The 27,665-nt window shown below is 48.2% G+C and overlaps 1 protein-coding gene across 11 annotated transcripts in view; it reads right to left on the bottom strand.

Moving 5' to 3' along the window:
* Positions 1-445: 445 nt before the first annotated feature.
* Positions 446-27,665, bottom strand: part of DTNB (dystrobrevin beta) — a 239,661-nt gene continuing 212,441 nt past the window's right edge. For 5 of the 11 annotated variants that reach the window (XM_049651928.1, XM_049651934.1, XM_049651931.1 and 2 more), the window contains 5 exons: positions 10,955-11,114; positions 10,035-10,124; positions 6,140-6,193; positions 2,661-2,695; positions 446-756 (listed from right to left, as the gene is read on the bottom strand). In XM_049651928.1, coding sequence (XP_049507885.1) covers positions 2,691-2,695; positions 6,140-6,193; positions 10,035-10,124; positions 10,955-11,114 — 309 coding nt within the window. In that variant the 3' untranslated portion in view covers positions 446-756; positions 2,661-2,690. Of the gene's footprint in view, positions 757-2,660; positions 2,696-6,139; positions 6,194-9,070; positions 9,898-10,034; positions 10,125-10,954; positions 11,115-25,047; positions 27,193-27,665 lie in introns of those variants that run through there. The other 6 variants (XM_049651935.1, XM_049651937.1, XM_049651933.1 and 3 more) reach the window with 5 other exon arrangements.

Genomic DNA, 27,665 nt, shown 5'->3' with positions numbered 1-27,665 from the left:
ATGGAACCCTGAGAAGGGGGAGGTGGCGGGAGCACAGCGCCCGGGGGTCAGTGCTCCCTCTGGTGGTCACCGGTCAGCGCTCCCTGGCCGGCCGGCGGCGGGCTTTGCTGCAAAGAATCCTCTCCTGGGCTGCTCTCTGCTCCCCCTTGCCGCCTAGGCTGCTGAGCAGCGAGCGGCACCAACCGGGGCGGAAGCCTAGCTAACCAGTATGAGAGAAAGGAAGGAGGCTATTTTTAGCACTGTGGCCAGGGTGAGAATATCTGTAAAACTCAGTAAAGCCTGAAGCTGTCTTTGCACGACACAGGGAAGAAAACCTGTTGGTTTTTAAAGGTCAAAGGTGGTGAGGAAAGTTGTACCCCCACCCCAGGGAGCACGCGATGTGCCGGCAAGACGCCAGCAAGAACTCCAGCAAGAACTCCATCAGGTCACACACACAGGAGATTCGTGCTGTTTCTTTTCTCTTTTCAACCTCCCGGTAAATTCCTGTTGCAGAGATGAGACCGTGGCCCGAGGGGAGTGAGGAAGATGCTAGTTCATGCAGGACTGTGCAAGGGGGAGGCCCACCGGCGGCAGCGGCATCAGGCAGTCCCTCCCATTTCCCACCGGCTTGGGCTCCCCTCTTCCTGCCAGGTAGTGACGTCTGGCAGCCTGCAAGCCTGGTCCAGGTGTGCAGCCGCAAGATGGACAGGAATGCGCCTCTGGGGGAAGATCTCGCCTTCCTCATGTCAACGCCAGCTTGCTGCATGTCCCCTGTGCCTGTGCAGGACAGACACGCTGTTACTCACGGGTGCTGCAGAGGGTCTCCAAGCAAATGCTGCTAACATCTGCTGGGGCAAGGCAATGTCCTGGGATGGGGCTGTCGGGATGCTTAGCTTTCAACTCAGAAGATGCAAAGAGTCGATAACACTCGTGCTCCTTTTTAGGGAAAGGGGCTTTCTCTTTTGTGGGGGGTACCTAGAGTTTTTTGGGAGTTGCTGCTGGGGTCACAGGGCCAGGAAACGTTTCTGGGAAGAAAGAACGGGGTTTACAGTGCAAGGTTTGGAATGTGGTGCTTTTTTGGGAAGAAGGATTGTGACCGAGGAGAAGGGCACTGAGCTTGGAGAGGTGCTTACAAACACTGGGTGGCAGGGACGACACCTCAGATTCAGGCCGGAAGAGGGCAGAACTTAAGGGTCTGTGAAACTGAGCCACCTGAGTTTTTATGCTTTTCATTTGACTCTCTACTCCTGATGAGTTTCTCCTAACTCCCGATCTGAGGTCTGAGGACAGCGTCAGGAGACCCAGCTCCGCTTCTAGTTCTGGCACCAAGCTCCCAGGCCGTGGGCCTTCTTCATTCCCTCATCTGCAGGAAGAGGGGGGGGCCAGACGGCTCTGGCGTGCCTATCCTTATCCCCCAGTTCCTCTGTGCCCCCGGGGAGGGGGGCTCTGGCAAGCTCCCGAGGGGCAAGTCAGCTCCTGACTCCCTCGTTGGCTGCAGCGGCCTAGGCCTGCTGTTGGGAAGGGCCTTGCCTGAATGTGCAGTGAATTTAGGTAAAACCCTGCCCAAGCCCCGGAGGCCCTGAGATTTCCAGGGCAGCGAGAGAACTTCTGCAGCTTGGGTGCTTCCCATAGAGGCTTGCACAATCCCTGAGTCAGTGCAGGCTCCGAGGCGGCAGGTCCCGCAGCGCTGGCAGAACAGAGCCCCTCAAGGGCCGGGTGCACGTGGGGGGTGGGGCCGGCAGGAAAAGGCCTGGAGATGTTCCTTTTTTGGGATCATGGGGCTGCAGCCCTGTCTTTTCTGCCTGGAAGATCTGTAACTGAGGAAGACGGCCTAACTTTTAAACACAAGAAGTGGGGGAGGGGAGGGAAAGAAAGATTGACAAATAAAGAGACATCTCGCGGTCAAACCAAAGACATCTATCTTCCAAAGAACTGTTCTGAACAGACTAGTTGTCCAATTATTTTCATCCCTTCTTTCTAGCAAGCAGGCCCCGGAGCCTCACTGTCTTGGAACTGGGAGGAGAGAAGAGTCAAGGTCCTCAGATGGAAAGATGTGAAAGACTACCTCCTAAAGCAATGAGCACTGTCCCAGAGGGAAATCTGTATTTTCATTAATTTTTTAGGACGAGGGGGTGCGGGTTGGCAGGCACCACAGGAAATGGCTTGGTTGGCTCTATTGGAGTGGATGTGACCCTGGAGGACGGAAATACGTGTCTGTGGTCAGGTTCCGAGGCAGATCAGAGCTCTGGGTGTCGGAACCCTGGGGCGCCGGCACAGACCCTGGGAGAGAAATGACGGTGGTTGCGGGCAACCAGCAAGGTGGCAGAGGTGGCCGGGACAGCCTTGGCCACTGGCTCCCAGAGCCCGTGTCGGCTGGCAGCTCTTGGGTCTGCCGGCTGCATCCAGACACCAGTGATACCAACCGATGCCGGAGGCCCAGGCCAGACCCAGCGTAGAGCAAGATGGGCCAGAGCCCGGAAGAGGGGCCAAGAGGGTATGATAGCGGGGCCGAGGCAAAGCGAAAAGGTGAACTGGGCTCTTTAAGAAAAGCTTTAACTGGAATCTCCCCCCTTCAGGGTGGCTGGCTTGGAAAGTGAGACCAAGGAAAGGGAGGAGGGAAAGGAAGACCGTGGGTACAAAGGGAAAGGGGCCGTGGGGAGGGCAGAGAACACTGTACTCACCCGCGCTTCCTCTCTGTCCCAGCTCCTCTGCTAACCTGTGCAGCACGGATACAAACAACACACGGAGTCACACCTGGGGTGTCTCACCAGCCTGCATCTTCTCCCCGGGGACTACCGGCCCACACACCCACGGGCTTCTGGACTTCACTCGCCCCTTTCTGCCCCCTATGCTGGCTTTTCCCAACCAACTATGAAAAGGGCCAGGACAGTCACGCTACCTACAACCAGCACCTGCAACGGACGCAGAACAACCATGGAGAAACAAGTGTCTCTCGGGAGAGGAAAAATACTACTACTAAAATGGAAATGAAGCCACCCTAAATCTAGGGAGCGGTTATATCTGGAGGCGCAGCCCATCTGGTTCTGAAAGTGACCAAGGTGAGAAGGAATTAAATTTCGATACTGGCGGTGTTTCCTGCCTGCAGGCGTGTCTGCTTGGGGATGCTCAATCACTCCTGCTCCCCCTGAAATCTTGAACACCGACTGCACCCACAAAAGCCTGAGAATTCACAGAGGGCTGCTGCTGTCAGCCTACTGTACACCAGCGTACTCTGAGCGAGCAAACTGGATTTACAGCTCCCAACACCATGGGTGGCAGGTTCTGGGAGAGGCAGTTCTGAAGGACAAAGGAGCATAACATGAGGCCCTGGAGTGGCCGAGATGAATTTCGGGCTCTGAAGTACCGTGTCAGTCTGTTTCATCTGTGTAGTCCTGGCGACAAGGACTCTGAACACCCCAGGCGAGCAGTGAGGGGACGCGAAGTCAGTGCGGCACCCCAGGGGAGCAGAAGCGTTCCCCAGAATGCAGCCAGCCAGAGATCCAGGGTAAGGCAGTGAGGGGGCTGAGGTAGGGGCGAACGTGCTGGTGAAGTCTGGCTTGGTCACGAATTCTTCAAAAGTGCCCATTTGGCTCTTAGGGTTTTTGCACTGAGCAGACTATGCCTGGTGGGGTGCTGACCAAATTGTGTTTATGTTAGGTCAGCATCACTTCAACCCCAAAGAAGCACATCTCCTCTCTCTCTACGGTTGACAGTCACTCTTCTCCAACGCCTCGGTGACCGCAGTTACCGCCACGTTGGTCTGTAGTAAAATCTCATGTCTAGGCCACGGCAGACCATCGGAAGGTCCATCTGTAAAAATACCTGGCTTGTACCTCCACCCACATACCTGCCACAGTTCAGCTAAGAAGACATATCCTGAGACCTGTATGTACAATGCCAAGAGTCAAACATTTGTTTAAAACCCTACTCAAGTCTCACCCTGGCTCTTAACACTCTTTTTCTTGGGATGGCACCTAAAGCCACAGCAACGGAAACTCAGGTGTTCCCACAAGGTCTCACGGGGACAGACAGAAACGTTGGTGTGTGCACTGGAAGAGAGATGGGGAGACACTAAGAGCAAGAGGGGCAGAGAGGAGAGATGCTGGCAGAGAACACAGGTGCAGACAGAGGCCCCTGAGACCAGGGGGCACCAGGCAATGGGAACTATGCCCGTCCACGTGTGAGATGCAGCCCACACCCAGCCCTGAACCAGGACCTGGGCTGCAGTCCATGGTCATGGCAAGGCCCAAGCGGTCAGGGCCGCCCTCCGTGTGCTGCACAGAATACAGGGAGGCTGAGGAGAAGCCATGGGAAAAGCTACTGGGAAGGGAGGGTCAATGGGAAGAGAGGCCAAAGCAGCAGATGTTACGTCTTCAGCCAAGAACATTCCACACGAACGCTAGGATCTGGATGAGTTGTGTGGTGTGCGCGCGCGTGCGTGTGCACGCGTGTGACTGGAGCACGTGTTTACGGAGTGTGAACTTATCTCTGTGCATCTCCTCCCTGCTTCGTCTCTTGCACAACAACCCTTCTGCCTTCCCCCTGGTCTGCTCTCAGCAAGGAAAGGGTCTTCTCTACCATTCCCTGTGACACTGCTAGATGTCTCAAATACAGCTGACCTCGACTTCTGACATTTGGGCGGCCATGCCAAATATGCCGTGGTCCTCAATCCCGCACAGTTGCCGTCCACTGCCTCGCAGGCCTCGCTGACTCTCTAGAGGACTGTGGCACCTGGACTCCGCTTCTCCACTCCTCCCAGGATCCTGGACAGTCTCAGAGTCTGGTGGCAAACTCTGAAGGCCTGCCTCTCCTGCCCCGCGAGCCCCCGTGGCAAGCAGCACGGCAGACCCTACCCCCAGGCACCCCCCTCCCTTCCCTTCCCACCTTCTTCGCCTGCAACTCCCACTCCACTTCTTCCCACCCTTCCTTACGACTTTTCTCACTTCGCCTCGTCTACCAGCCGCATGGGCATGGATTCCCGGCTCTGCCAGCTATGATCTGTGCAGGTTATTGAACCGCTCTGAGCCCTGTCTCGAATCCTTGCTCGGGGGCTGTGAAATCAAACAGGAAGGGTGTGCTCAGTGCAGAGCATTCAGCAGGGGTAGAGAGAGTGGGCGCACCTTCCAGAGCCCAGCCTCCTCTGGGCCGTTCCCGCTTTGTCCCTGACGAAGCACTCTCTGGTACATCACCTGGCTTACTTCCTTGTATGTGAGAATTTACTGACACCTCACTATGTGCCGGGCACTGGGGATACATCCTGAACAAAACAGACCGAAATCTCTACCTTGTGGAGCTTATGTTTTGGAGGAATCCAGAAATAGACATATTATTATAGGACCGAAATAAGAGCTCATATAACTCCCAAATGTTTTTTGTTCAGCATGGCACAGACACATGAAGATTAAGTGTGTGAAGTGGGGTCAGAAGGACCCAGTTCACACTGAATCTCTGCTGCTTTACAGCTACGTGATCTATACTTCTGAGAGCCTATTTTCTCAGTGGTAAAATAGGGACACTGTTATGTGTCTCACAGGGTTGTTAAGTGCTAAATGAGATAATACGTGGACATCATTTAGCACAGCTCCTTGTTCATAACAAGTTATTAAGCAAGTTTTCTATACAAGAAAACGAGGAAGGCATTACTGTCCTTTGCTGATACCCTTCTTTATTGCTTTTAATTCTTCCATCGAGGCCAGAAAACCATTTGGCTATTCTGCCCACAAGAATCGCTTCCTTTTCAGAAATGTTTCTTGTATTTATAATCACACACTCAAAGTTTGATGATTAACTTTTCCTGCTACTTCATTTTATCTCCTATTTATTCTGCATATCTCTGTCTTGCCTTTCTGACTAGATTATAAACTCCTGGAGGCAAAGGATCATGTTCTGTGCTCTGCTGGTATCTACTTCCTATGTCCGAACCATCTATCACAGTATGTGGAAATCAGGAGGCTTTTCTTGATCGCCTGACACCGCCACCTCCAGGGCAAACCTTGATGGTCGGTTGGGAAAAGTAGGCAGAAGGCACTGTGGGGGTTGGAAAGCTTTGGGGGAAGGGGCAGCAGGAAGGAAAGCAGAAACAAAAGGGAGGGGAGTTTCCCTCAGGGGCAGTCCAGCTCTGCCTCCCACTCAAACTAGGGGTCCTGTGAGCTGCCTTTACCTCTTTCTTTCCCACTTTGCATCTTCTTTTCTTCTTCCTCTGCACCTTCCTCTGCTGTGAAAACAAGTCCAAGGAGGCCAGTGACCCTTCAGCACAGCACAAGCATAGAGGGAGGGTGAAGGCGGTAACTCAGAAGGCTTGGGACGAAGCCCTAGCTAAAGGCTCACGGTCCCAGGCCTGCACGGGTGCTGACGCTCACCTAGTAAGCGCCCTGCGTGGTGCACACCCTAGCACTGTTTACCCATAAGCCCTACGCCCTTAGGGGCAGCACAGCTGAGGTCACTCACCTTGCTGCTGGTTCAGTTGCTGGCTTCCCTGGTGACTAGGTCGGGGGTGGCTGCCTCTTCTCCATGCCCGCTTTCCCTAAGGTGACGACACCCACTAGGGATACATCTAATACCTTGCATTCAGGTTCAAGAAAGCAACCATAAAAGTACATGGTGGGAGAATACCTAGATTAACACTGGCTTCTGTTAAGAAAAAACAACCAGGGGTGCCTGGGCAGCTTAGTCGGTTAAGCTTCCAACTTTGGCTCAGGTCATGATCTCTCGTTCATGAGTTTAAGCCCCGTGCTGGGCTCTGTGCTGACAGCTCGGACCCTGAAGCCTGCTTCAGATTCTGTCTCCCTCTTTCTCTACCCCTCCCCCGCTTGTGCTCTGTCTGCCTCTCTCTCAAAAATAAAATAAAACATTAAAAAAAAATTTTTTTTTAATGGAAAAAAGAAAAAACCACCAAAAGGGGGCGCCTGGGTGGCTCGGTCGGACTCCTGGTTTCTGCTCAGGTCATGCTCTCCCAGTTTGGTGAGTTCGAGCTCCACGTCAGGCTCTGTGCAAACAGTATGGTGTCTGCTTGGGATTCTCTCTCTCCCTTTCTCCCTTCCCCTCTGCCACTCACACTGTCTCTCTCAAAATAAGTAAATAAATAAATAAACTTAATTTTTTTTTTTAAAAGAAAAAAAACACCCCAAACTAGAAGTTTTGGCTGATAACAAACTTAAAATGACTGAACAGCAAAGTGGCTGTGTGTTAAAAGCTAATGTCCTCAAAGGTTGCTTTCCCTGGAGCCTCCCTGAGCGAAAGCAGGCATGGAGAAGAGGTGTCACCCCCAGCGCAGTCAGCAGGGAAGCCAGCAACAGAGCCAGCAGCGAGCTGGGCTCTGCAGGGAGCACATCCCCCGTGATAGGGAGGAGTGTGCTCAGCTCTGGGAGCTCATTTTGAATTGGGGCCTTGAAACTCTCGACCATATCCCAGTGTTGGCAAGCAAAATGGTGAAGTGAAAACCACGTCACATTAAGAATGGCTGAAGGAGGGGCGCCTTGGGTGGCTCGGTCTGTTACGTTTCAGTCTCTCCATTTCAGCTCAAGTCATATGAGGTCACGTTTTGTGAGACCGAGCTCCTTGTCGGGCTCTGTGCTGACAGCGTGGAGCCTGCCTGGTATTCTCTCTTTCCCTCTCTCTGCCCCTCCCCTGCTTGCTCTCTCTCTCTCTCTCTCTCTCTCTCTCAAACAAAGAATGGCTGAAGGAACATCGAACAGCCACCTAAAGAGAAGGCATAGGGACAGCCATGTTACCTGTCATCAAACACTTGAAAGGCCAAATTAATAGGAGTAGGAAGGACTGAACTTACTCTGGGTGCCTTCAGAGGGTGGAATGAGGATAAACTGCTTACAGAGAGGCAAATTTTGGCTCCCTGATAAGAAAGAACTTCCTCATGATGAGAGCTGGTCATGAATGAGCTCACTGGAAATATTCAAACAGGACTTTTACACTGGGCAGCAACCTGGATTAGATGACTTCTAAGATGTTTTCCAACCTTTAGATTCTACTATTTGTGAAAGTATTTTGAAAAAGATGAGGAGGACAAGCTACACCTATAAACAGTATGCTCACATGGTATGGAAAATACGTAGAGACAATCTGAACATCTCACCTCATCCTAACAAAACCCTTGGTGGTGACAGTAAACGTGTGTGGGTGTTGGGCCAGCCTCTTCCATTCACTGAGAAACTGGCAGCTCGCGTGTAAAGGGAATCTGTTTCTGAATTTTGTAAAGGTGCTGTCATGTGTGGACTTAGTCCACATCTACCTGTGGACTTCAGGGCTTGGGAGGGAACAGAGTCAGTGAAAGGGGCCCTCGTGGGGCTGTGAATCTGACATCCTGTCCCGTGTGGACGGAAGGGCTCTGTGGTGGGAAGAGCCCTGGCTTCAGGTTCTTCAGACCTAAGTTCTAGGACCAGCTTCACCCCTTCAAGCAAATCACTCTTCTGATAATCACTCACTGCATTTCTGAAGGGGACTAGACGACATGCTCTCTAAGGCGCCTTCCAAATACATCACAGCATTTTGTTAAAACCACCCTTTCCTACCATAAGAGATTGCTGGGTATCCCTGTGACCTGTTAGTTTTGTGGAGCTATTTGGTCTCTGTGTGCCGTGTGTTTAATGGTGTCCGGTTACCTCTCATCTAGTGTGATGAGCTCATGAGCCACTGATTTTGCCCAAACCCTAGTAAGTAGTCACAAGGGACAGTGTGATTAACGTTCATGGCCTGAAATTCTTTCAAAAAGTGGGATTTCTGGCATCTGTGGGAAGTTCTATTAGGGAAGGGAATCTCTAATCACCCATGAAGTCATCTCAAAGGCAGTCACCTCTTGTATTTATGTGTGTTTATCATACAATAAAGAGGGAGCCGTGCTTCTGAGGATTGAGGAATGGGACCAGAATGGAGACTCTGTCACCTTCACACCCCCTCCACGGGAGAACTGGCATCTTAATTGCATTGAAAAAACCAACCTAGGCCATACGCTTACTCTCTTCTAAGTGGAATCAGGCAGATTTGAGAGTGAAGCCATGGGCCAGACCCATGACAACACTAAAGGTGTATGCTTTCTCCTTCAAAGGTCTGAAGAAATACCCAAGGCTTCCCTTCCCTAAGAGCCTGGACTGATGATTTCAGTGGATGTGTTTGAACAGTCCATGGAAACACTGCTTTATATTTTTATTTAATAACCTTGTTAAGCGACTTCAACATATTCAAAAGCATTATATTAGGTGAAAAGAACAAAGGAGGGCCATATGTAGTGCTCAGGAAGGGAACCTATGTGTTTAATACGGAACATGGGAATCTGACTACTCTAAACCGATTAGTAAATAGCTGGCAGTTATAAAATGAAGAGAGTCATGGGGAGTCTTGAAAATATGACGATAGGGGAATGGCCTTTTATTATTTCTCTCTTTCATGGGTTTTATGTAAGAAGAACAATGAGGTAAGGGTGTCTGGAAAATCAGTGAAATAGCTAAGTGATGGAGAGACTGAGGAAGGAGCCACAGGGAAGACTGGACAGAGGAGCGAAGGAGCAACAGACTCAGGTCACAAACGTCACATGAAATCAGAGCCTAGTCGTGGACAAAAGGAGAGAATAGGGTTTCAAAACCAAATCAAATAGGAGAGAGCAGAAAGGCAACTGGGAGAAAGTCCAGAAGCTTTTGTGGCTGATTCAGTTCCAGTCTTCCAGGAAAGCCTCAGAACGAGGCGGTCGCGCAGCCCTGGGGAGAGAGAGGCTGTGGACGGAGAGCTGGCGGAGGACGAATGAAGCAGGGAAAGGGGCTAACTGTGTGTGCGTGGGGCTCTGAACTTCTTTAAAGTCTGGATTGGGTCTGTCCTGCAAGGAGCATTCTTGAGAGAAACATAACGTGTCAGCGTCTCTGTGTGATCACGTGTGGCAGAGAGGCTCCCTGGGCCAAGACGTCCAGTGTGTTCCTAGAAGGCAAAAAGGCTGAGTGGTGAACTGAGGTGGCGTGTGCTACGTGATGATGTTTTACCACGTGGCGAGGACGTGAGGAGGGCGTGGGGATGGAAAGGGGCGCGTGAGGCCGGGCAGGAGCTCTGGGCTTCACCTGAGTGGAGCTCCTTCACCAGGGATGACATGGTGTTGGTGATGGAATCAGCGGCCACCAGCAGGTCACTGCGGAGGTTTCTCCTCGTACCTGAGGACAGTCAGAGCAGACGGCGATGGCAGGTGGGCGGGCGTGGAGAAAGAGCCGAGCGCACGCCTCGGTCTGCCAGGACCTAGACGCGGTGCAGGGCACCTAGGGGAGATGGGGCATCTCCACCCTCTCCCGGGCACATCAGGGGCACGAGGCACCCAAGTCCTCCTTCTCCTCCCTCTTCTTTTCCACCTGAGGAGTAGGAACCCATCAGCGGCACGCTTCTCAGCCACGGTCAAGGGAGTTGGATTCCAGAATGAGAGTCGGATTCCAGGCTCGTTGGCCTGATGTAGGACTTTACTCTCCACCAGCTCCACCAGGCAGTACTTTGTCTCCCTGACAGGACTTCCTTAGCCACGGCGTCTTCCCCCAACTATACGACACGGTTGGTCGCTAGCCCCTCAGACAGTTGTAGTGATCCTGTGCTGAGTCTGCCTTCAGCAAGGCCCTATTTAGAGCTCCACTCTTCCTTCTCTTAGTTGCTCTAAAGAGTTTCCAGGCAAAGCATGACTCCAGGAATGATACCACCCAATTTCTCCAGAGGAGGCAAAGCCCAAAGGACAAGGCACTTCCCGTAACCCAGGGGAAAAAAAAGCACAGAAGCCCCGGAGGCCTGCTCTTCACAAACATACGAAGCCTGTAGACCTCCCGTTGGGAGACCAGCCCATCTAAATGAGAAGGGACCAGCACTTGACTTATTTATACTGTATATGAAAATCTGATCGTTTACAGCTAAGCTCACAAAAGAAACTGGAAAAATCTCAGTAGGAATCTCATTCACATTTCCAAACCCCTCTAGCTCTCCAGTGAGCTCTGCTCCCAAATCTCACCTTGTGCAAAGGCCTCCTGCATGTCTCCCCCGACTCCGCTCAGTGGGTCTTGCGGACAGTGGGTGGGGGTGGAGCCAGCAGACGTTGAGCGGACAGGCATGGGCATCGGGCGGCCGCCTCCGTGAGTGGGGGATGTATGTGGTGATCCTGTGGCCTGAGCCTGGGAGAATCAGAGAGATGAAACGTGTTACCTCAGGTATCTTACCTCTTTGAGGAAGGAGAAAGTCCTTCTACTCAGTCAGTCTAAGCCAGCCGAAAGAGCTCAGTTCAGTGGGCCAGTGCACTGCATGATCACATTTGAAAGGAAGGAGTCAGGCTGCCTCTAGGACTGCAGAGAGGAAGAAAAGGAAAAAAGGAAGGAAGGTGGGGGCGGGAGAAGGAGAGAGAATCCCATTAGACTGGACTAAAAGTGGGAGGAAAAGCAGAGGCTAGCATGGAGAGGGGGTCCTCGCAGGCAGACAGCCTGAGCAGAGTAGCTGGGTCCAGGATCTGAGAGGGGCCGGGGCCACACAGTTGGAAAATGATACACAAACATCTTTCTTTTTTGTTTGCAAACACATTTATGGACATGACCTCACTCGACCCTCACGATAACTTGTGAATGAACAGAAAGGGTGTATGTTCTTGTGCCCATTTTATGGTAGAAAAACACAGAGGGAAGCGGAAGAGCTTTGTGTCAGGCCAACACAGCTCACGGAGATGCCGGAAGAGCCCCTTCCACTCCCAGGGCAACGGCGGGCACCCGGCACCTCTGAACTCCCAGCCCGAGGGGATCACGCTCCTGAGCGCGTGTCCGAGCTCCGCTGCAGGCTGCTTCCTGGGGGCCGGGTCGCCGCACTTGCCAAAAGCACACAGTGAGGCTGTCGGGGCCATTCCATGGGGACCAGGTGAGGACGGACACACACCTGGTGGAAGCCGAACTTTCCCTGTGAAGGCTCCGGTACAGTTTCGGAGGAAGCTTGGAGCAAGGGGATCACATTTAAAAATTCTAGTTAAAGGAAGCTCACTGAGATTTGGGCCCCGATGCTGCTCTTCAGAACAAGGGACACTGGGTGTGACACAGGGCAGGTTTTCTGTGGAAGCAAAACTGGGAAAATAGAAGTCAAAGTGGGCAAATGAGTTCAAATGAAGAGATTTATCTTTTGGGGATCTAGCTCAGAAACACCCCGCACGACAGAATCTGCCCCAAACACACCGACGGGCTCCATGCACAAAGCCTCACCTCAGCGCTTCGGCCGGCGTGCCAGCGGCGCCACAAAGAAACAGTCTGTTCTCTAACCCTTTGGTTTGTGTGAGCGTATGTGTGTGTATTTTAATTTGAGACATTTAAAATATACAGAAAGCTAAAAAGCATAACATGATAAACACCCACATTGCAAACTGTTCTTAGTTTGTCAAATTCATTTCAACTTAGAAACGCCGCAGAGAAGTCTGAAGACCTATTAGTGTCCAGTCCCAGTCTCTCCTCTCATCCCTTCAGAGGCAACAATCATCAAAGATTTTGGGGTGAATTCTTTTTCCTATGTGTACCTATATAACTATGAATAATGTATGATATTTCATACTTTAAAATTTTGCATCAATGGTATCATACTGTGCATATCATTTTTCAATTTGCTTTTATCACTTAGCATACTTTCTGAGATCTTTCCATGATACAAATGATAGGAACTTAGACCCTTACCTCACATTGTATATCAAAACTAATTCAAAATGGGTCATGAAACCCAGGAGACTTTTAGAAGAAAAGGTTAAGCAATGACTTTTTTAGATATGACACCTAAAACATAAACTACAAAATAAAATGATAAATTGGATTTCATGAAAATTAAAAACTTTTTTCAAAGGACACCTTTAAGAAGGTAATAAGACACTTCACAGAATGGGAGAAGATTTTGACACATCATCTATCAGATCAGGGGCTTCTATCTGGAATCAGAAAGAAAACTTACACTCAATAACAAAAGGACAAGTAACCTAATTTAAAAATGGGCGAAGGGCCTGAATAGATGCTTCTCCAAAGAAGACATACAAATGTCCAATAAGCACCTGAAAAGATGCTCAACATTATAAACCATTAGGGAGATGCAGATCGAAACCACAATGAAACACCACTTCACATCCATTAGGATGGCTACAATCAACAAGGTAGACAATAACAAGTGTTAACAAGGATGCAGCTTAATTGGAACCTTTGCACGCTGCTGGCAAGAACGGAAGATGGTGCATTCCTGCTGCTTTAGAGAAGAGCCTGACAGTTCCTCAAAAGATTAAACACTGAGTGCCACGCGACCCAGCAATTCCACGTCTCGTGTATATACCCGAGAGTAATGAAGACACAGGTCTGCACAAAAATCTGTACACAAGTATTCATGGCAGCATTATACATAAGAGCTGAAAAGTGGGAACAATCCAAGGGTCTACCAACTGATGAATGATTTAAATAAAGTGTGGGATGCAGCCGACCCTTGAACAATATGGGTTTAATCTGCACGGCTCCACTTATATGTGGATTTTTAAAAAACCATATTTAATTTTGAGAGAGAGAGTACATGTTGAGTGGGTGTGGAGCAGAGAGAAAGAGAGAGGGACAGAGAGAATCCCAAGCAGGCTCCACGCTCAGCACAGAGCCTGACGTGGGGCTCGATCTCAACAGCCATGAGATCACAACCTGAGCTGATATCAACAGTTTGGATGTTAACCAACTGAGCCACCCAGGCACCCCAAATTTTTTTTTGATAAATACAGCACAGCATTATAAATGTATTTTATGATTTTCTTCATGACATTTTCTTTTCTCTAACTCTCTTTTTGTAAGAATACATATACATATAACATACAAAATATGTGTTAACTGATTATGTCATGGGTAACATATGGATCAACAGTAGGCTGTTGGTAGTTAAGTTTGGGGGGAGTCAAAAGTTATACACAGATATTTAACTGTGCAGGAGGTCAGTACCCCTAAGGCCCCCACCATTGTTCAAGGGTCAATGGAATACGATTCGGCAAGTAAAGGAATAAGTACTGATACATGTTACAACGTGGACAAACCCTGAAGATATTATGCTAAGTGAAATAAGCCAGTTACAAAAGACAGAATATTGTTTGATTGCATTTATATGAAATGTCCACAACAGGCAAACCCATAGGGACAGAGAGTAGATTGGTGGCTGCCTGGGGCTGGGGACTTGGGAGGAATGAGGAGTGAGTGCTAATGGATGTGGGGTCCTTTCAGTGGGTGATGAATTGTTCTAAAGTCAATTGTGGTGATGGTTGCACAATTCTGTGAATATATTAAAAACCACTGCATGATAGACTTTAAAATGGTGAACTGTATGGTATGTGAATTTTATCTCAAAAATATTATAAAAAAGACACCACTAGAAAAAATAAAAAAGATAAGTCACAGACTGGGAAAACATATTTGCAAATTATATCTGATAAAGAACTTGTGGGTCTTTGCAATGATTTTTTTGAATATGACACCAAAAGCAAAGGCAACAAAAGCAAAAATAAACAAGTGGAACCACATCAAAAGTAAAAAGGTTCTGTACAGCAAGGAAACCATCATCAAAATGAAGAGGTCGGGGCACCTGGGTGGCTCAGTTGGTTAAGCGTCCGACTTTGGCTCAGGTCGTGATCTTGCGGTTTGTGAGTTCAAGCCCCGCGTCGGGCTCTGTGCTGACAGCTCAGAGCCTGGAGCCTGCTTCGGATTCTGTGTCTCCCTCTCTGCCCCTCCCCCACTCGTGCTCTGTCTCTCAATAATAAATAAATGTTTAAGAATTTAAAAAACAACAAAACAAAACAAAATGAAGAGGCAACTTACTAAATGGGACAAAATATTTACAAATCATATATATGATAAGGAGTTAATATCCAAAATATATAATGAATTCATTCAACCCAACAGCAACAAAACAAAACAAAACTAAAAACCCAATCTAATTAAAAAATGGACTAAGGCAGGGGTGCCTGGGTGCTTTAGGTGGTTAAGTGTCCAGTTCTCGATTTCGGCTCAGGTCATGATGTCACAGTTAGTGGGATCGAGACCGTGTCGGGCTCTGTGGCGACAGTGAGGAGTCCGCTTGGGATTCTTTCTCTCCCACTCTTGCTGCCCCTCCCCTGCTCACACTCAAGTTCTCTCACTCTTTCTCTCTCTCAAAATAAATGAACATTTTGTTTAGAAAAATAATTTAAAAAAATGGACTGAGGAACCAAATATTTTTCCAAAGAAGACATACAAATGGCCAATATGTATATGAAAAGGTAGCCAGGGAAATGCAAATCAAAACCACAATGAGGTATCACTTCACACTTGTTAGGATGATTATCAAAAAGGTAAGAGATAAGTACTGGTGAAGACATGGAAAAAAGGGAACCCCTGTGTACTATTGGTGGGAATGTAAATCGGTACAGCCACTGGAGAAAACAGAGTAGAGGTTCTTCAAAAAATTAAAAGAAAATGAAAACGACAGAGCGCCTAGGTGGCTCAGTCAGTTGGGTGTCTGACTTTGGCTCAGGTCATGATCTCACACTTCGTGGGTTCAAGCCCCACGTTGGGTTCTGTGCTGACAGCTCAGAGCCTGGAGCTTGCTTTGGATTCCATGTCTCCCTCTACCTCTGCCCCTCCCCTGTGCTCACTCTCTCTCTCTCTCTCTCAAAAATAAACATTAAAAAAAAATATCTTACAAGTTTGTATATCAATAAAGCAGAAATGGAAAAAAACACCAAGAATAAACTAAAAAAAAGAAACTTGTGTCCAGAACATAGAAAGAACTCTTACAGCTGAATAATAAGAAAACAAACAACCCAATTACAAAACAGGGAAAGACTTGAACAGACATTCTACTGAAGAAGATGTACAAATGGGCAACAATCACACGAAAAATGCTCAACATGAGTAATCAATAGGGAAATGAGAACTGAAATTACAATGAGATACCACTTACCTACTGAAAGAGCTATAATCAAAAAGACGAACAAGGACATGAGAAAACCGAAACGCTTGTATGTTGCTGATGGGACCATAAAATGGTACACTACTCTGGAAAACAGGTAAGCAGTTTCTTAAAATGGTAAACATAAACTTACCATATAACCCTGCAATCTGACTCCTGTGTATGTGTCCAAGAGAAACGCAAACATATGTCCACCCAAAACTCAGACACAAATGTTCAGTAGCTATGGTCTGGTAGGCCAAAAGAGGAAATAGCCAAAAGTTCATTGACTGGTGAATAGATTAACAGAATGTGGTTTATCCATTCAAGGAAATACTACGAAATCTCTTTTTGCTATTTTTTGCTGTTTAACTTTTATAATAATTTTCCTCTGACAATTAAACATGTTCTATCTTGTGAAATATTTTATTTTTGTCAGCGTACATGAAACATGTATTATCATTTATTTTTTTTTCAGGGTATATATTTTTTCTTCCCAACTAGTTTATAAACATCTCAGGAATCCCGTTTTGGTTGGATAACACGTTAATCACTGTATTAATATAAATCATTATCACATATTAATCACTGTATCCTGAGGAATCACCTCTGTCTTTTACCCTATAATTACCATCATCCCTGACTTTTGGCCATTTTTGGGGGGGAGGGGACAAATAATAAAGTATACAATTAACTCTGGTTTGGAAAGTGCTTATGAACAGCCAGATCCAGCAGTTCCAGCCCCAATCCAAGTGAGATAATGAAGCTGGGAGAGAGGTAAGAGGATGTGCAGAAAAGCAAGAAAGTCTGATGCAGTGGTGTGTCCCTTGCAGGGAAGTCCTATGAGCCAGCACAGTGTGGGATGCAGGAGATCGCAGACGTGGTGGACCCGGGCCAAGCCCCAACCTCTCTTGGGCTTCCAAGAGCTGAGGGGCACAGAAGGAAGATCGATGCCTGGGTTGCTCGGACAGCATCAAGGAAGGACCCCATGCACCCCTGTAGCCCATGGTTTCCCAGCTGCAGAGGCAACGAGCCTCAAGTGGTCTCTCAGTCACAGAAGAGTTAGAGCCTAACAGATCACGTGTGCACCCTGGCTGCCGGGAGAGCCTATGAATTCGGCTGCCTTGGCCGGGGAGTGAGGAGTGTTGCCTAGAAGAACCAGGCTTGGCCATAAGCAAAGGACCGGGCTGCCTCACCACACATGGAGTTGGAGCCACGGACACCCCTCCCCTGATGCCACAGCACTCAGCATAGTCCCCAGGGCACAGCACCCATCTCGGTGCCAGAATCTGGGATGACTGGCTTCAGAGTTTGCCTGGAGATGCCCAGACTGTGTGCAGCTCAGACAGCAAGCACTCAAGAGGGATGAAGTCCAGCTAAAGATTTCTTTTTTGCGTATCTATGTGGCTTGTGAAATTCAAATGCACTTCACTGTGTGACAGTTGTCTGTCGTCCCCGCAGAGGGCTGACCCAGCATTAAGCACACAAGTATTCCCTAAATCTCCCTCAGTGCGATCTGGGCCAGGCACCGCTGCCTGAGGACTGAATGTCAGAGTCGCAAAACCCAAGATGAGCAACTAGGTTGCTTTTTAAGAACATGAAACCGAACCTCTGAAAGCATTTTAATAGGAAAATGATGATGGGGGATGAGGCAAAAGGGATGCACGAGGTGGCCGGCCACATGTGGCTAAAACTCTAGCTAAAGCCACATGTGGCTAAAACTCTAGGATCAGAAAATGAAACCTATTGCCCACCATCAGCTTGGAAATAATCAAGCCCTCTTCCTGGGATCAGTGCCCAGGACATGCCTTCCGAGGAAGATAAAAAACAGGCTTCAGAAGTTGTCTTTGTTCAGAGCAGTAGAAAGAGAAAAATGAAGACTGCTGGGAAGGCACGATTCTCCCCAGTGAATCTCAAGCACCAGCCCTTGGCTTTAGGGTCACGTTGGATTACAACAATGCTGGGATGGAACCATCAAGAGCCCTGTGTGAATTCAGGCTCCAGCAGAGCAACACCGGTTTGGCATCCTGGTAGGTCAGTAAATCCCAACGGCCCCGGGAGAGGCACAAACCACAGCCAATCGATACACACATACTTCAAGTCAGGCCCGAGGCCCGAGGCCACGGCTTCAGGAAGGCCTAGAGACTGGGGTTGGTCTTGGAGGAGGTACACATGGGTGCAGGCATGCCCATGGCTGCCACTGGGTGGTTTAGACATAAAGAAGCAGGACGGGCGACAGGTGCTACATCTACAGAAAGGCTTGCTCTCCCCTGCCTGCAGGCCTCTCTGCCTGTCGTCCTCTGGTCAGAAGCTCTCCACCCCCAGTGTGGTCAGACTAGCTCCTGCTGCCCCTCGGGGCATTTGCTTCATGGTCACCTCCTCTAGGGTCAGATTCCTGACATGCTCCCCAGAACTCTGACAGCATTAACCTCACCTCTCAAATTTTATCTTCCTTACCATTGTGCTAAGCACATGTAAATGCTTAATAAATGTTTGTTAAATGACAATGAGGTATATCAAGTTTCTGACCCTTTTTCTTCAGTAATGGAAAGTGGGAATGGAGCCAGAGCAGGCAGTAATCTCCAGGGAGCACTAAATCTATCAGTCATCAATAAAGCTTTGTGTGACATACTTAACTAGATGAGTAAATGTGGTTGGTAGGCAGACCTCTGTGAAGGCTCCCAATGACCTTGCTCCCTGCTGTCACACTCCTGTGTAATCCCCTCTCCTTGAATGTGGTCTGGGCATAGTGACTGCTGCTACTGAGTCAGGAGAATGGGATGTCACTTCTGAGATCAGGTTATAAAAGACTGTGACTTAGGTCTTGCCCATACACTCTTTCTCTCTCTTGTTTGTTCAGTCTAATGAAGCCAGCTGCGATCTTGTGAGCCACCCTGTGGAGAGGCTCACGTGACAAGGAACTGAGGCGGCTTCCAGCCGCCAGCTGGCTTGAACTGAGGCCCTCAGTCCAGCAGCCCACGAAGAATCCTGCCAACAACATGTGAGTAGTTGAGCCTTGAGATGCCTGTAGCCCTTGTGAGAGACCCTGACCCTCAGCTTGTGAGGACCAGCATCTGGACTCCGGGCCCATAGAAGCTGTGAAGTAATAAATATTTATTCCACAAAGCCACTAGGTTTTGGGGTAAGTTGTGATACAGCAACAGGTAACTCATATTCTCAGGTTGATTTTCTTCTTGATACATTATTGGGTCAGTCCCATCTGAAGGACATTTGATGGAGAAGGAATGGGAGGGAAGGTTGTGGAACATGAGAGATCAAGCCCAGAGACTCAGGGAAAGAGGACTGTGAATGAGAATAGGCGCAAGGATATATAATCAAAAAACATTCTACCCGATCAGAGAATGTGTCTAAGTCCCTGAGTAAATGAGCCTGTCCTGATGCCGAAGTCCCAACCTCTTTGCTTTGTCAATAATCACAGGCCTTAGAGACGATTCTTTGCTGCCAATTCAAAGACTCAGAAGAGGAGGGGGAAGTTGCACGTTCTGAGATGGAATCCTAGCTCTCTCCACCACTCTGGGGTAGACACACAAAGAGGAGGTGTGATTCGGTGGGAAGGGCATGGCCTGCAAGTCGGGAGACCTGGGGTTTTCTTTTGACCGTACAGCACCTGCTTTTTAATTTTTCTGGGGCTCAGTCTTCTCATTTGTAAACTGAGTGGCATCAAGCAGATGATCTCTGAAGTATTTTTCTGATTTAAAATTCTATGATTCTATGCCTTTGGCCAAGTCACGTCATCTCAGTGATGTCAAGTAATCACGGCTTTGCTCCAGTCACAAAGAGGCCGTCGGTGAAGGATCTTCTGAGGGTTCCCGGCAGCCATCTCAGGGTCAGATAACGGCATGTTCTATACCGAACACACCTTTCTTTTTTTTTTTTAATTTTTTTTTAATGTTTTATGTATTTTTGAGACAGAGAGAGACAGAGCATGAGCAGGGGAGGGTCAGAGAGAGGGAGACACAGAATCCGAAGCAGGCTCCAGGCTCCGAGCTGTCAGCACAGAGCCCGACGTGGGGCTCGAACTCACGAACTGTGAGATCATGACCTGAGCTGAAGTCGGACGCTTAACCGACTGAGCCACCCAGGCGCCCCCGAACATACCCTTCTCAGCAGTACGGTGAGTACCAGAGATGCTGTCCATTTAGATTCATGCACACAGAGCCTCTATGGAGGTGCAGGGAGCAGGTGACTGCAACAAGGATGATTCTAGCTCAAGACGCACAGAATTTCAATAAGCCCCTTCTAGTTACACGCCCACAAGTTGGAGTGCGCAGAGCACACAGAGTTCGAGACCCTGTTTGCAGTGCAGCGCAGCACTCTGGGCGTGCTGTCAGTTACCTACTATCCCGGGTAGGGATTGTTCACTCTCTGCCCTCTCGACAGGTCTGGGCCAGACAGATACACTACAATCTGCCTGGGGCACTGCGTTGTGAAATTTCACCATGTCTCAGAAGCGCAGATGGGCTTTACATTCAGGCAGGCAGGACCTCCCCACAAAGACTGCCAAGCACTCCAGTCACTGCAAACCAATCTAGAATAAATGGTCACAGGAGCAGGCTGGGGGCAGTATCGCAGTTGGAACCTTGAAGTTATGGGGAACCTGCGAATCACACAGAAATCAGGAAAGGTGGAGGAACTAGTCAGGCGGCGCCAGGGGATGGGGATAAACTCTCCGATGCGGGTGTAAAACCATCTTGCGCCTCTGGGTTTGAGCTGCCAGGACAGGGGCAGTTAGCCTGGGGAAGCTAGGGAAGGTCTGCAATATGCTACTTGGTGTTCGAAGGTTTCCTGATGCAAGGACAGTGGGATCTTGCTGTAATACGACCTATAACAAAGGCTTGAATGCAGCACGGGCCAGTCACCAATGACTGAACACAATACATGCCCTGTCACTCAGGTTCTCTGAATACAGAGGTCCCTTGTAGTTAGAAACAATTCTGCTAGAAATACAGAGCTCGAGAAATACATTCTGAGAAGCTCTCTGGTCTGTTGGCTCTTCACTTATTCTAAATTAGCAAAAGAGTTTAAAAACCTGAGAAAACTGGGTATCACATTCTAAGAAAAGGACTCACAGATTATGCTTACAATTTCAGAATGTTCATGACCCCAAGAAAATAGCCTCTCTTTTAGTCCAACGGTCATTTTATATTTGAAGAGACTGAGGCCTAGAGAGGCCACAAGGTTCCAAATAAATCAGTAGGAAGGCTACAACTGGTACCCGGGTCTTCTAATGGCCTCATATGGCTAGGAGAAAACCAAAGCATAGCACGGTGTTGCTGAGGCCTGGAGGAACCCATGTTTCAGTCGAGACCCGAAAGGAGAGTACAGTGATTATGACTTAGTCTCTTGTCTATGACACAAATCTAATATTGGAGCCAAAGCAGGTACACAGTATGCCAGAGAAGGTGACCTGAGGACACTGTGAGCAGAGACAGGAGCTCACAGGCTGTGGCAGAGAGAGCCGGCCCCAAAGGGAGAAAGGCACTGTCCTTAGCAGAAGGGTGATTTGCACCACACTCAGCTGTGTTCAGGCATCCTCGGCATGGTGCTTGGCACACAGGAGGGGCTCCAGAAATACTGTTTCCTTCCCTTCTTTTTCTTCATGGGACAGGTACGAATTTTTTCGTATCTCCTTGGTACACACTACAGTTAGGTAATCGAGCCTGGAGCGGCTTGTGGCAAAAAGCCTGATTTTGAGTTACTGCCCTCTATGGAGCCCTGATAACTGTATCCTCTGCACAAACACAGACCCACCTGAAACTCTGAGCTAAGTTGTTATCATGGTACCAGAAGGAGGCGTTTTAGCCTCCATCTGTCTCTCTGACTCGTGGATACCTGCCAGGGAGCAGATGGCCTTTGTGGACAATTACCTTCATTTTGCTGCAGTGTATTTAAATTAAACAAACTGGCCTCTTTGCTGCTGATTTTCAGAGGCCCTCTCAGAAAAACAGCAACAACAACAAAATCCATAAAAATCAACCCTGGGAGAAAGGAGCTGCAAGTCTGAAATTTAGATAAGGCAACCCTGACTCTATAGAGGAATGGGATGTATAAAGAATGGACTTTTTTTTTTTTAATGTCGATTTATTTACTTTGAGAGAGAGAGAGAGAGAGAGAGAGAGAGAGAGAGAGGATCCCAAGCAGGCCCTGTGCTCAGCTTGGAACCTGATTCCGGGCTCAATCTCATGACCCGGACATCATGACCTGAGTCGAAATCAAGAGTTGGATGCTCAACCGACCGAGCCACACAGGCACCCCTAAAGAATGGACTTGGGGCAGATTTTTCTCCCTTCAAGAAAAGGTAAAACAAACCCCACATACTATATCGATCTGATGTTGGGTGGCTCTGCTCGGAAAATGCAGCCATCACATCAAATGTGCAGCTGAAAGGAGAGAGACAGGAGGCCGCGCTGCCCGTCCTGCGTGCCTAACACGACAACAGTTGAGACCGCTAGCAGTTAGTACCAGGGATGGGAGCAAGCAGACAGCAGAGAACGAGGTGGAGGAGACGAGAGAGACAAGCACATGGCAGCGAGCAAAGAAACAGGCTGTGATTCCCTCCGGGGTGAATTAGAAACAGCGAAAGAGCACGCCAGGAGACCTTCCTATCTGAGCAAAGGTGCTGTGTGACTTAAGTGCTGTGTAGCTTTTCAAGGTAAACTTTGCGTCTAAACACCAGAGAGAAGAGCTGACGAGTTTTACGATGTCTCTTTTCTTTCCACCACAGATACCATGAACGTACATTTACGTACTGTGTAGGTCTGTTGGAAGAATAGGATGGGGCCACCAAAAAGTGTGCCAGCAGTCCCTCTGCAGAGGGCTGGCACCCGTTTGTTCCCACATCACTTCAGGAAACTCAGGGCTTACACACAGCCTGTCACTCACTGTTCACTGTGGTGGCTCATGGGGTAAGTTGCTATAAGACAGGAAACAGCTCCCATGGGACTGCTGGATGTTTATGGTCTCGGTACTGGCAGTGGGTAGATTCCGTCCCTGTTCAAGTCCAATTACACTGCAGAAGACAAAGCTTACCTCAAGGCTTCGAGGGGTGGGAAGCAAGCTGTCTAGCTATTTTCTTAGTAGGAGGAGGAAAGCATACTAAACTCCAGGGACAAAGAACAACCTACTACAACTCACCATAAACCCAAAGATCAAAAGAAGTTGAAATTTAAACTTTCAGATAGGGAAGCTCATAAATTCTAAGACTAGATTACCCTCTTTCTGTTTGTTTCTCCTAGTCTGTCCGACTCTATTTGAGAATGGTATTCCTTTAGTTCTCATTGTAGGATTTCAAAGCCAGTTCTCGGTGAAATGATCAGGGACCTCACTGAAGGGAAAATCCCTGTAAAATGAACACAAAACACTCAGCTTGCATATTAGAAACAAAAAGAGAATAAACTGCCAGGAGAGCATGGTCCTTATTCAGACAGCTCAATCGGTGATCAGGCAAGAAGCCAGAACCTATCAGGGATATTTTAAACTCCAATGAGTCAAATTTAAAGGCTACTTATAGGTATGCAAAACTCATATGGTGAGGTATGGCACCATTCTTTGCTGAGTCCCTGCTGTACACAATGCAGCAGTTAGAGTCCAGGCTTTGCAGTTAGGGAGACCTAGTTTGGATGTCAGCTTTACCATTTATTAGCAGCATGCACCTGGGTAACTTACTTAACCTCTCTGCATCTCAGTTTCTTCATATGCAAAATGGAGATAATATCTTTACAGGCTGGTGTGGATGAACATAAAATGCTTCACACACCAGCTCAAAAGAGGACCACCTGCCATTATTCTACTTTGAAAGGTGCTGGGGGTCACAAAGGGGCAAAGTGTCCACTGTTAGCAGGCTCAGGGTCCCCTGGGGTTGTTAGGCATGTATGCAATTAGCATACAAAGGAGAGTGAAATCCATGCCTTAGTGGAGGCACAAAGGAAAAGCACAGAATCGAGAGAATGTAACTCTGAGCTTCTGGAACAGGGTAAGGTTTCACAGAAGAGGTGGCATCTGAGAGTATCTTGAGGGCTATAATTTCAATAGGCAGAAAAGGCTCGGGAAGGGCAATCCAGGTGAGGAAAGGGCATGAACACAGGCCGCTGGCCTGGGAGGGGAGGCTGCCTGCGGGGGGTAAGGAGCAGTGTGGGGGGGCTAGCATATAGGGAGCACATAGACACGTGGTAGGAAAGAGCAGTGTGGCCTACCATCATCCGAGCCTTAAATAAATAGTCACCTAGTTTATTTACTAGGCCGGAGATGGCAAACGGCAGCCTATGGCCATATCCAGCTCACCACCTGTTTTTTACAGTCCATGAGCTAAGAATGGTTTTCACATTTTGAAATGGTTGCATTTTAAATGGTTATATAAGTACCTACATAATATCTCTGATTTGGTTTACAAAGCATAAAATATTTACAGTCTAACCCTTTTTAAAAATTTTTTTTTGTTTTTAATTTTAAGTAGGCTCGATGCCCAGTGTGGGGCCTGAATTTAAGACCCCAAGATCAAGAGCCACATGTTCTACCCACTGAGTCAGCCAGGCGCCCCATACTGTCTAACCCTTTAATAAAATGCCTACTGACCCCTGCTGGGGGCAGCGGCACAGGGAGCTAGGGGAAGGTTCCAGAGGAGAGAATGGCGTGGCCAGTGCCATGCATTTAGGACTCTGGCTCTGGAGCAACGTGAAGGAGGGACTGAGGAGGAAGAGATAGGGCACAAGGAGCCCTTATGCGGAGGCTCTTCCAACAGACCAGGTGACAGATGATGGAGGCTGGAATGAAGAAAGGTGGTAGGAAGTGGAAGGAGAGAGACACAAGCAGGCTTTTGGAGAAAAACTTGCCTGCACCTTGACAAGTGCGTGGATGAGCAGAAACCTGAGACAGTGTGCAGACAGGGAGCTGACAGGAAATATGGCCAGAGGACTGATTTGCGGGGAAGGTGCCTGGGAATCGTTCACCATCCAGTCCACATGTAAACCTCAGAATCAGGGATTCTGAGAATGCCTCGGCGGCTCAGGCTGTATCGCAGAGCAAGGTTCTCTGAGCTCAGGGTAGTGCTTCTCAGCTGGGGGTAATTTCACCTGCTAGGGCTTGGGGAGGGGGCTATCACTAGAATTTACCAGGTAGAGGTCAAGGGTCCTGCTAAACACCCCACAATGCACAAATCAGCACCCCCAGACTCCCCAGAGTTATGTGGCCCAGAGTTCCACAGTGCTGAGGATGAGAAACCTGGCTGAAGGTGAGTCAGAATCTTTTCCCAGGCGGCAGGCTGCTGTGGAAGGAAGGGCAGGTCACCAGTAGCCTCGGGTTAGGTTAGGATCATCAAGGGGCCCAAGAATAAACTCTTGTATCTTCTGCACATTTGGAAGATGTCCTGGGGGGGGCGGCTACAGGCCTCAGAGTCTCCTAGGTTGTCTCTTGGTTTCCTCAGGTCTGAGCTGGTTAAATACGGCAGTTGAAATTAGAGATGTGAAAGCAATGAATAAATAGTGAATGTTACATATATATTTAAGTTAATAAGAACACAAAATAATAAAAGTATTGAAGGATTTACGGTTAGCCAGCTTGTAGAGCTGTGGTGAGTTGGTGTGGTTTCTTATTAAAGGTACCGCATTAGCTACAGTTAACCGTCTCTCTCTTTGCCTCTAATTTTATAAAACAAGCTTCTACTTTTTCTTTCTTCTTTTCTTCTCTTTCTCTCTCTCTTCCTCCTTTTCTCTACCTCCTCCCTTCTTCCCTCTCTCCCCTCCCCCTTCTCTTTCTTTTAAAGCATCGGGGCATCCATACGGTATGCCAAATGACAGTAATTCTACTTGCCAGACTATGATTGGCAGCAAATGGAGAAGAGTGCAAAAAAGTCTAGTGTACCTTTTATAACATGCTTCTTGTAGCTGAAACTAAGCAGATGTTCATTTCAGTTAAGGACTCTAGGAGAGAAGGCTCCCTACTGTTGCGTTATTGTTAATACGGAACATCAGAACCAGCCCGAGGTCAGCTATAAGACCCAAGAGATTGGTGCAGGATCAGGATTTGATGAAATGCCTACAGACGCTCTCCAAGTGAAGGATCATAGATCCAATCCCACGCCAAGAGAGGATGCTGGGGTGAGGTCTACCAAGAAGAGCACTAGGGATTCCTCTCCTCCTGTGGAAGCCCGAGAGATAAACCAAAGGAGGGGGCTTCAGGGAAGCAGAGGATATTTTCTTAGGATGCTTTCTTTTGTCTGGAAAGGAGGAGGTAGAAGGCTGGTGTGAAGAAACACTGAGGAAGGAGCTGGGTGTTGAAAGAAAAGCCCAGTGCATTTGAAAGTCACAAAAGGAGACACCAGTCTAATGAACCCAGTTGGTTTTCTATAGACCCTTTCTGGCTTTCGCCTTTCCCCAACATACTGGCTGGTACAGGTGACAAAAGCATCAAAGGACTGTGAAGCTGAAGTTTGCAGATGAGGAAACATGTTTGTAAAGTCTATGGACCTGTTTAGACAGAAAAGTGGTTTTGATGAGAAGGACCTTTGAATCACAAGAGCAATCCATTCATATGTAATTCAATGAGGAGGATTGAAGATTTAATTCCCTCTCCTTTGGGCTGAAACCAAAGCAGGGTGGCAGCTGGACAAAACAAAGCCTATTTTTCAGAGCTATCTACACTACTACTCTACTGAAAATTTTCTTTCCAGGGTTGCTGGTAACTTCCTGATTGGCAAATCCAAGGGCTTCCTTATCCTATTGTCTTATTAATTTTCTCCTTCTTGAAAGCTTCTGAGCTTTCACCAAGAACCCACAATCCTACCCCTCCCACCTCCTCTTTCTTCTTTTTCTCTACTATGGTTTTTCCCTAAGCCTCATGTTTATGGTTTCAACCCTAATTTTATGTTGAAGACTTCCAAATCTACAATGCTAGCCATGTTTTCCCACTGAAGTTCCAGCTGCATATCCCCAAATATATGGTAGATCAGGCAAAAAGCCCGAGTGCCTGCCTAATCTTCAGAACTCAGTATGTTCAAAAACAGGCCAAAGTCCCCTCCCTAACCCAGATCATCTCCTCTTCTTACTTCTTCGGTCAGTGTTCCCATCATTTTCCTAGATCCTCAGGCTCAGAACCTAAAAAAGTCACCTTTCACTCATTCTTTTCTGCTGATGCTTTGCTGAGACTCAGACTGTAGTATTCTGGGTGAGACAGTGTGTCCCAGGAATTCAATGTTGTTCCAGCGGAAGGACAATTTCTCCAGCTTGGTGTGTAGAGAATTTCCCTGGAGACTTTGGAAGATAGTTTTCATATGTTGTATGCATTCTGTCCAAGAGAGGGAAAGACAGAAATGTAGTTCAGGAGGGAAATAGAAAAGCAGGGAAGGAAACCTCTCAGTTTGTCCTTGACGAGGGTGATGAAAAATACTGCGGAGACTCAAAGCGATTTCCCCCTATATCCTCACACTGTAAACCCCTTGTAGGTATTCAAGGAGTTCTGGGGGAGTGAAATACAAATCTTATTTTTAATACTGTAACAATATTTTCTCCTTTGGGGAAAAAACTGAATGAAAAACAAAGCAACAAACTACCAGGTTCCTATAGTGAGTACAGGAGCCGGGACTGGTGAATGAGCACACTTCACAGACCCACAAGGCAATCTATGTGCAATTAGCACATGGGGTCATCTAGACAGACTAGGACTGGAACCCAGGCTGAAGGTCTATGGCAGAGTCACACAGTACATCACACTGATCTTTGTTTACCAAAAGACATCTGTGGAGTTCACAAACTTAGAGG

The sequence above is a fragment of the Panthera uncia genome (genome assembly GCF_023721935.1).
Source record: "Panthera uncia isolate 11264 chromosome A3 unlocalized genomic scaffold, Puncia_PCG_1.0 HiC_scaffold_12, whole genome shotgun sequence".
In the NCBI taxonomy this organism is placed as follows: Eukaryota; Metazoa; Chordata; class Mammalia; order Carnivora; family Felidae; genus Panthera; species Panthera uncia.
The sequence above is the reverse complement of the archived record's forward strand: the minus strand, read 5'-3'. Positions and strand labels throughout refer to the sequence as shown.